Consider the following 10000-nt stretch of genomic DNA (forward strand, 5'->3'; position numbering starts at 1 on the left):
TGCATTTTTGAATGGGGGGGGGGGGGGGGGTGGGTGAATGAAAACTAACACGCTTCTTTCAACTCTGTTCTATTCCTCCGGCTCCTCCCACCTGACCCCCGACCCCTAGGAGATGAAGCGCGTGCGCAGCGCGGGCACGGCCCGGCAGATGCGTCAGTCGGCCAGCTGGTGGAGCTACCTCTTCAGCCACACGGAGACGGAGACCGAGAGCGGCCAGAACACGGCCGCGTCCGACCGCACTGAGTAGAGGGAGGGAGGGAGGAGAGAGAGAGACCGTGAGGAGAGAGGGAGGACAGGGAGAGACCAACTGCACTGAAATTCACACAGAGGAAAGGAGAGGATGGAGGGATTGAGAGAAGAGGGGGTGATGGAACGAAGAAGAGATTTGATCCAAAGTGTACCGCTTTAATCATCTTTCCTTTCCACACTATGCAACAGAGAGAGAGAGAGAGGGGGAGGAGAGATCAGAGAGAGAGAGAGGCGATCTGCACTGAGATCTAGAACACAACGTTTGGTGCCTCTTTCTTAAAGGTGGACTTGAGTACGGTATGACATCACTCCTGATAAGAGCGGGCGTGACACTCACCAGAGACGACCATAAGACGAGAGATACTACCGTTCAATCTGTTTGCGCCGATGTGTTTGCAGATACGGAAAGAGAGGGAGGGTCTCTTAGCTCTCTGATTGGTGAGTGTCCAGTTTTCGGGGTGTGGCATCTCATCATCTAGTCCATCTTTAACCTGGCTAACCTTTTTCCATCTTTTTATATATATATATATATATAAATCTACCTAGTGTCCATTTATCCCCAGCCTCGCTAACGAGAACCCGTCACACAACCCCGCCGGTCAGCGACTCCAAAGAGGGAGACGGCTTCCTGACCCCCTTAGCGTCCGTTGGCGTGACCCAGACACCCGCAGGGGTCGAGAAGAGTCCCTAAGCCGAGTTCAAACTAGCCACCCTCAGGGAGCATACGGTACTAGATCATGTACTAGCATCATGTACTAGCATCATGTACTAGCATCATGTACTAGCATCATGTACTAGCATCATGTACTAGCATCATGTCCAGGGGGTGTACCTGTAAGCTGCCTTGTAATCAAGCTGCCTCACGCTAAGGAATCAGGAGACTGGCTCCTGCCCTATGGGCCACTACCATCGCTACTCAAGGCTACTTGCCCTCAGGGAGCGACTGTTCCAATATGTCGCTCCTTATGGGCATCGGGTCCAGACTCGGCAGACCAGGGTTCGAACCCATGTTCAACACGACTGCATGTAAACTTAAGGTTTAGGGTTTAAGCTCTCTCCTCTCTCCTAGATGTAATGTTATAAAACAATCGTGTGCCAGGACAATCGTATACGGTAATATCTTTAGTGCGAAACGTGATCAACTGCAGGGCTAGATGTCTAGAAATATCTGTGAAGGAGAATTTAAAATCGGACTATATTGAGCCGACCAATCAGGGTTTGTGGACGTTTTTTTTTTTATGTAGATACTGTAGATATTTGAACAAATGAAATGAAAACAGCAATGTAACATTTTATTGGTCAACTACTGTCAAAGGAATTTATACAATATGACTATTGATTTACTTTGATATTCCTAAAATGCATCCTTCCATTCAAACGTCCTTTTGGATTTTCTCTGATCTCGAACACGGCTGGATAGGTGAAAAGATGTGTTCCTTTACACAGCTGATTCCAGTCCTCTCCTATCAGATCAGTGAATTATTTTAAGGATGGCAGGAAAAAATGAAGGATGCATGTTTAGGGGATTCAAACGGGGCCATTTCCTGTTTGCCTGTCTTATTCTGAATGAGGTTAACTGAATAATTGAATCCCAGTTGTAGTGCGTGCGTGTGTGTGTGTGTGTGTGTGTGTGTGTGTGTGTGTGTGTGTGTGCGTCAGGTCTGTCGTATACCTGCCTATACCAGCCTGTTGTGGCCTGTGGTCCTGTTCCAACACTGTAGAAGCCTTAGGCTCCTGGCCCTCAGCCACATGGACTAGAGTCAAGCACAACATCGGGCTGCGTTCCAATTCAGGCGAACAGAGGCTAACGTTCATGGCAAACATCTCTTTGACCGGTTCAAATTTGAATGGAGAGCCCTTCTGTAATCTATGATTTTGTGGATGATATACAGGGGTGTAGACTTGTCACCTTTAGATGAAAATGGCAGTTTTTAATCCAAAATAGGTCATTTGTTTGATCTGTGTATGTATGGGTTTGCATGTTTGTCACTTTTTTCACCTGTGATCGGTTTGCAACTCTGGATATAGTTTGGATGTAGTCCCACTAGTAGAACTAATTATTAGTATAAGGGCCTCCAGTATTCAATTCATTCATTCACTCAATGACATTTCCCTCAGTCCAGCGTTCATTTTTGTTCACCGCAGGACTACCTTTTCAAACCGTTCACTTACGTTTGAGGTGAACACAAAGCCAACTGAAAAATGTATAAAATAGTTTTCAAATGTTTGTGGAACGCTAGTCACGTCTGCTGAATTTGAACGCATCCCTGGGCATGTTCAGAACCGTCGATTAGGGCCGAGCACAACCTCCAGGGCACGTTCACAACCGCGACGTTGCAAAATCAGGGTTGAGGTAGAGTGATCATCAGCAGGGAGCGTTTAGAGTTGCGCAATGTTTCTGTTTGTTTGCCCTGCCCTAGACCCACTGTAAATGCTGTGTAGATTTTTTAGAAGAGGGATAGGTGTAAGTAACATGGCGGAGAGGTCATCAGTCACGCTGCGCCTTTAGTTGAACTCAGTTTTGCAAAAATTTAAGCAACATTTGTGATCTTGAATTGCTCCTGCCGCCAACTGGTCTCTATACTGTCCGTGTACTCGGGACCTTGCAGTCATACCTGACATAACTTGAATCGACCGATGACGTGTGTGTGTGTGTGTGTGTGTGTGTGGGGGGGGGGGGATTTGAATAACTACTTCTTATGGTGGGGTTTTCTTCAGCTTTTGTAAATGTGTATTTTCTGTATCACTGCACCACTGTTGGTATAAATAATCAAACAATAAAGAATTTTATTAACATTGTAATGTTCAGTTTCAGTCATGTTCTTTATTGACTAAAGGCACATTCAGACTTTTCAATTGACCATTTCATGGAATGTTCATAATCAAAACAATAACATTTATGGTGCAGTTTACCTAGACCAAGAGGTCATTGACCTATGACCCCAAACTTCCCTTGGTTCCATTGAAAGGGTCTATATCAAATAATTTAGCAAGTAACATTTTAAAAAAAACATTTATAAAGATATATTGACAAACTGTCTGTAGGTCTGCCTGTCTGATCGTCTGTAGGGGTAGTGTGAGGTCATCAGCCCAGAATCTCTTTCCTCTCTCAGGGGTCAGTCCCTCCTCCTCCTCCTCCTCCTCCTCCTCCTCCTCCTCCTCCTCCTCAGACCACCTCCGACGGGTCCCAGCAGTACCTCTGACCACAGTCCACCCCCGTCAGGGTGTCCATGTCCTGCTGACTCAGCTCAAAGTCGAACACGCGTCCGTTCTCGGCCACTCGCTCCGGCCGGGACGACTTGGGCAGCACCGGGACCCGCTGCTGCACGGCCCACCTGCACGGACGAGCCAGACCAGTCACCCGGGTGAACCGACCCCCTGACACACACCACCTCTAGGGCCCTGGGGTCACCAGTCACTGGACTGAACCGAATCACTGAGTCAGTCAATACAGCTCCTATGGGACACCAGTGTACTAGCGAATCACTTAAGTGAACCGAATCACTGAGTCAGTCAATACAGCTCCTATGGGACACCAGTGTACTAGCGAATCACTTAAGTGAACTGAATCACCCGCCAGGAATTGAACGCCCACACCTTTGCCATTATATACAGGGACCACCGCCCTCCGTCGCACCCACCTGAGGAGCACCTGCGCTGGGGTGCGCTGGCAGGCGTCGGCCACCCGGAGCACCAGGGGGTCCTGGAGGAGAGACCCGGTCCCCAGCGAGGAGTACGCCTGGAAACACACCCCCGTCTCCCCACACACACGCCTCAGGTCTCTCTGGGCCAGCCGGGGGTGGAACTCTACCTGGGGGGGGGGGGGGAGGGGAGAGAAAGAGGGGGTGAGCAGGGAGTGGCACCCGTTGATGACGAACTAGCTTCTAATCGGCGTAGTCGGTTAAAACCATGTGTGCCTGGGTTCGAATCCCAATCAGAGATGCGTCAGCCCCCCATCCTCGTCTCCTGCTACACCCAATCAGAGATGCGCCAGCCCCCCATCCTCGTCTCCTGCTACACCCAATCAGAGATGCGCCAGCCCCCCATCCTCGTCTCCTGCTACGGTACCTGCAGCACGGCGGGGGGGACCCGGCATCCGCCCAGCAGCTCCCGGAGGTGGGCCTCCGTGTAGTTGGACACCCCTATGGCTCGGAGGTGCCCCTGGGCCTGCAGCTCCTCCAGCGCGGCCCAGCTCTGGGCTCTGTTCCCGCGGTTCCTGGGGTCGGACACCCCCAGGCCCTGGGTCCCCGGCCAGTGGACGAGGTAGAGGTCCAGGTAGCCCAGGTCCAGCTCGGCCAGGCTGCGCAGGGCGCCCTCCCTGGCCGCGGAGCCCTGGTCCTTGGGGCCCAGCTTGCTGGAGGGCGTCGGAGGAACGGAGACAAGATGAGAGGAGAGGGTGAGAAGTAGAACTTCAGGACTTCCTCGCTGCTAAAACATTCATCTGTTCCTTCCTACCTGCTAAAACATTCATCTGTTCCTTCCTACCTGCTAAAACATTCATCTGTTCCTTCCTACCTGCTAAAACATTCATCTCTTCCTTCCTAACTGCTAAAACATGAATCTCTTCTCTACCTGGTGATAAACACGTCCTCTCTAGAGAGACCGTATTTCGGCAGCAGTTCCCTCAGGGCGCGGCCCAGGTCAGCCTCGTTGCGGTAGACAGCCGCAGTGTCAAAGGCGCGGTATCCAGCGGCGAGAGCGGCGTCCACGGTGTGGTAGGTGTCCTCGGGGCCGCGCAGGCGGTAGGTGCCCAAACCCAAGAGGGGCATCCGTGCTCCCGTGTTGAGGAGGACAGACGGCTGGGACTGCGGCTCGGGGGAAGACATCCAGCCGGTAGGACAGGAGGACACTTAGTAGAAGGTACTAGAGGCAGAGAAAGAAATACAAAAGATGAACCTACCTGCTTGTTATGTTAGATAAATGAGGGTAAATTAACTTATACAAGACCAACTCAGCAAACATGAGTGCGCAGGCTGGCAGTCCAAACTTTCATAACGGGCAAAGCAAAGCAAATTTATCGGATAAGACCGTATACAAAAAAATAATACAGATACTAGCTAAAATACATCGAATATGCGCTCTCTTATCTTCCTGATGGCTGAAATATGTAAGAATATTATCAAAATTGCAAATACAATTGCCCATACTTACTAGATCCGTAGACAACAGTGCGTTCAGGTTGAATGTTGACACTTATTTAATCCCTTCCACGTGGGTCACATGACTCGGGTCACGTGACTTCGGCATGCCACTGGTCACGTGACTTCAGTCAGAAGCTCCTGTTCGCCGTCACCATAGAGACACGAGCGAGGACGAGCGTTGACTGGGCGAGCGGTCGTCCAATCAGCGAGGTGAGAAGAAGCCGGGGGGCGGGGACTTGTCCTGCAGGGCGACCAATGGCGTTGAGGGAGACCAATCTGTTGGGTGATTGACAGGCCGGTTAACTGTTTAGTTGCTGGGTGTCTTCGCCACCGGAAAAGTGTCGGTTCCCCTATTCGGTGAGTTACGGTATGTCTAACGTTAGCTGCTAGCTAGCTCCAGCTATGTGAAGTGAATTGGCGCATGAGCCTCTGTAAACTTTTGATGTGATTTTATTATGTCATTTGTTTTGTACTGTTTATTTTTATTTTTAAATGAGTCTGGAATAAAAGTTTTGAGCTGAAATAGTGCCAGCTCAGTTGCCTGTTGAGTCGGTGTGTCCTGCTCCTCCTCTAGCTGAGGTCAGACGGTGCCATGCCCCTCCAACCGTTCTCCTTCCCGGTCCCGGAGACACGGTTCATCCAGGCGGGGCGTCACGTCTACAAGTTTAAGATCAGGGGGGCCAGCAACTGCAGGCAAGAGAGTTGGGCTGTCAGGCTGTCTTCCTACCTGTCTGTCATCACCTGTAATGTCTGTCTGTCTATCTGTGTGTGTGTGTGTGTGTGTGTGTGTGTGTGTGTGTGTGTGTGTGTGTGTGTGTGTGTGTGTGCTGCCTATCTGTCTGCTTGTCTTCCTACCTGTCTGTTTATCTGTGTATTTGTCTCCTTACCTGTCTGTCTGATTGTCTGTCTGTCTATGTGTCTGTCTGTCTGCTTCAGACCTCTATGAAGCTTATAGCACATTATACTCTTTGATTTGATACGTGTTCCCACAGTGAGATGACGGGCGAGGACTTTGTCAACCAAGAGCTGGAGGTAATAATCATTCATTGATCAACTCATTCATCTATCTATTCATCCATTCATCTATCCATTCATCCATTCATCTATCCATTCATCCATTCATCTATCCATTCATCCATTCATCTATCCGTTCATCCATTCATCTATCAATTCATCCATTCATCTATCCATTCATCCAATCATCCATTCATCCATTCATCCATTCATCTATCCATTCATCCATTCATCTATCCATTCATCCAATCAAACAATCATCCATTCATCCATTCATCTATCCATTCATCCATTCATCTAATCTGTTCCCCCCCCCTCGTCTCCAGGACGTGGTCAGGGCGGTGCTCGCCAACCTGGACGGTCTCCAGCCCTTCTCCACCTCCCACTTCAACGTCTTCCCCTGTATCCTTCCTCTCTGTCACCCCCCGTCCCTCTCTTCTGTCCCTCCGCCCCCTCCCGTGTCTCTCCGTCACCCCCCATCCCTCTCTTCTGTCCCTCCGCCCTCCCCTGTGTCTCTCTGTCCATCCCTCCATCCTCGTGTCTCTCGCCTGTCACATCTCTCACAGGACGCGGCGTTTTAGGGTTGTAGGTTTAGGGACTGTTTGGTTATATAGGTGCTATTCTTGACGCTGCTGTCCAGATCAGCAGCGTTGGGAGAGCGTGTCCCGGCTGTGCTTCAGACAGTCTGGAGACAAGCTGTCTCCCTATCCACACGTGATCACTCTGTACCTGCAGGACAACACGCCCACACACACAGGTGGGTAGGAACACACACACACACACAGGTGGGTAGGAACACACACACACTGGGGGGTAGGAACACACACACAGGTGGGAACACACACACACACACTGGGGGGTAGGAACACACACACACACTGGGGGGTAGGAACACACACACACACACACAGGTGGGTAGGAACACACACACACTGGTGGGTAGGAACACACACACACGGGTGGGTATGAACACACACTCACACACGGGTTGGTAGGAACACACACACACACTGTTCTCACTGCCAGGCAGGCAATTGACAAGATGAAGACGAATCTCTAAAAGGCGCTGTTGTCTGAAACATGTTGTTACCTTCCAACCCCACAGCAAAGAACACAGAGCACTGGACCTCCGTGAGTACCTCTGTCTGTCCACACACACACACACACACACACACACACACACACACTGATCACCTGCCTCTGACCCTCTGTCTGTCCACACACACACACACACACACACTGATCACCTGCCTCTGACCCTCTGTCTGTCCACACACACACACACACACACACACACACACACACACACACACACACACACTGATCACCTGCCTCTGACCCTCTGTCTGTCCACACACACACTAACCACCTGCCTCTGGACCCTAACCCACTCCTACTACAGCTTTACTACAGTATTGCTGCAGTATTTCTACAGATTAACTACAGTATTTGTACAGTATTTCTCCTGTGGTGTGTGTGTGTGTGTGTGTGTGTGTGTGTGTGTGTGTGTGTGTGTGTGTGTGTGTGTGTGAAGGTGGGCGAGGCCCTGGCTCTCCCTCCCCCCAGCCCCCAGTCTGAGTCCGAGTGCAGTGACACAGAGATGCCACCAGAGGGCGATGTGCCACAGCACAGCTTCAACCTGCACCAACCGCCTTCAGTACAGCAGTGAGTGTGTGTGTGTGTGTGTGTGTGTGTGTGTGTGTGTGTGTGTGTGTGTGTGTGTGTGTGTGCGCGCGCTCTGGATTTGAGTTTAAAATGTGTATCATTTGCGGTCTTTCACTTTTATCTTGTCATCCATCTACCACACACACACACACACTTACGCACACACACACACACACACACCATTCAGTGTTATGAAACAGTGGTTGGAGGCGCCAGCTCAATCACCATGACTGTCAGACCAATGGAGCGAGAATGATGATTTAGCCTAGAAGTACACACACACCTCGCAAAGACAGACACACACACACACACCTCGCAAAGACAGACACACACACCTCGCAAAGACAGACACACACACCTCACAAAGACAGACACACACACCTCGCAAAGACAGACCAGGGTTATAATAGTTTTGCTTTTTTCATTAGTTTTTATTTTTATATCGTTTTAACTTTTTGTGTTCAATTTCAGTTTAGTTTTAATTAGTTTTTAAAGCAGATTTGCTAGTTTAGTTTAGTTTTTATTTTTTGATAATGCTTAGTTTTAGTTTAGTATTTATTAGTTTCAGTATTAGTTTTAGTTTGTTTTTTTCTGCGCTAGCCTCGTGAGACCATCCTGATCTTGTAAACTCATGTTGTTTCACACTGTGCAAAACAAACCAGCTGGCGAACGTCAGATTAACTCTGCGCAGGGGCACAGCTAAAGAAATAATGGAGGATAGATTTCACATCCACCCAAAATACTAGGCTTATGTATGGAATGAAAAAGACTAAAACTAAGGACATTTTCTCTACAATTTTAGTTTATTTTAGTTAGTTTTGTAAACACACAATACAGTTTTAGTTAGTTATCGTTTTTTTGTAAAGCCTAGTTTTTATTTTTATTTCAGTTAACTAAAATGTTTTTCACACCTAGTTTTCGTTTTTTAGTTAGTTTTTGTTAACTATAATAACCTTGAGACAGACACACACACACACCTCGCAACGACAGACACACACACACACACACCTCGCAAAGACAGACACACACACACACACCTCGCAAAGACAGACACACACACACACACCTCGCAAAGACAGACACACACACACACACCTCGCAAAGACAGACACACACACACACCTCGCAAAGACAGACACACACACCTCGCAAGGACAGACACACACACACACCTCGCAAAGACAGACACACACACACACCTCGCAAAGACAGACACACATACACACCTCGCAAAGACAGACACACACACACACACACCTCGCAAAGACAGACACACACCTCGCAAAGACAGACACATACACACACACACACACACCTCGCAAAGACACACACACACACCTCGCAAAGACACACACACACACCTCGCAAAGACAGACACACACACACCTCACAAAGACAGACACACACACACACCTTGCAAAGACAGACATACACACACCTCGCAAAGACAGACACACACACACACCTCGCAAAGACAGACACACACACACACCTCGCAAAGACAGACACACACACACCTCGCAAAGACGGACACACACCTCAAAACCACAGACACACCTCACAACCACAGACACACACCTCACCAAAACAGACAAACACACCTCGCAAATACAGACACACACACACCTCGCAACGACAGACACACACACACCTCGCAACGACAGACACGCACACACACACCTCGCAATGACAGACACGCACACCTTGCAAAGACAGAGACACACACACACACCTCGCAAAGACAGACACACACACACACACCACGCAAAGACAGACACACACACACACCTCGCAAAGACAGACACACACACACCTCGCAACGACAGACACACACACACCTTGCCTCAGACAGACACCTCACAAAGACACACACACACCTCACAAAGACATAGACACACACACACTTCACAAAGACAGACACACACACACCT

The 10000-nt window shown here is 49.3% G+C and overlaps 2 protein-coding genes across 3 annotated transcripts in view; one reads left to right on the top strand and one right to left on the bottom strand.

Annotated features, from left to right (window-relative positions):
• Positions 1–2900, top strand: part of badb (BCL2 associated agonist of cell death b) — a 4674-nt gene extending 1774 nt beyond the window's left edge. Inside the window, exon 4 of the mRNA XM_084461240.1 lies at positions 110–2900. Coding sequence (XP_084317366.1) covers positions 110–247 — 138 coding nt within the window. The 3' untranslated portion in view covers positions 248–2900. The remainder of the gene's footprint in view (positions 1–109) is intronic.
• Positions 2901–3415: 515 nt separating this feature from the next.
• LOC311328071 (aldo-keto reductase) lies at positions 3416–5476 on the bottom strand (the record flags this gene model as incomplete). Of its 2 annotated transcripts, XM_084461190.1 has the most annotated exons (5): positions 5401–5476; positions 4822–5112; positions 4318–4603; positions 3891–4060; positions 3416–3584 (listed from the first exon to the last, which is right to left on the bottom strand). In XM_084461190.1, exons 2-5 carry the CDS (start codon positions 5073–5075, stop codon positions 3416–3418), a joined length of 879 nt encoding a protein of 292 aa, XP_084317316.1. In that variant the 5' UTR covers positions 5076–5112; positions 5401–5476. The 2 variants fall into 2 exon arrangements, with proteins under 2 accessions (XP_084317316.1, XP_084317317.1); XM_084461191.1 differs by lacking the exon at positions 5401–5476 and having other exon boundaries at positions 4822–5136.
• Between the last annotated feature and the right edge of the window lie 4524 nt (positions 5477–10000).

The sequence above is a fragment of the Borostomias antarcticus genome, assembly GCF_949987555.1.
Source record: "Borostomias antarcticus genome assembly, chromosome: 37".
Lineage (NCBI taxonomy): Eukaryota > Metazoa > Chordata > Actinopteri > Stomiiformes > Stomiidae > Borostomias > Borostomias antarcticus.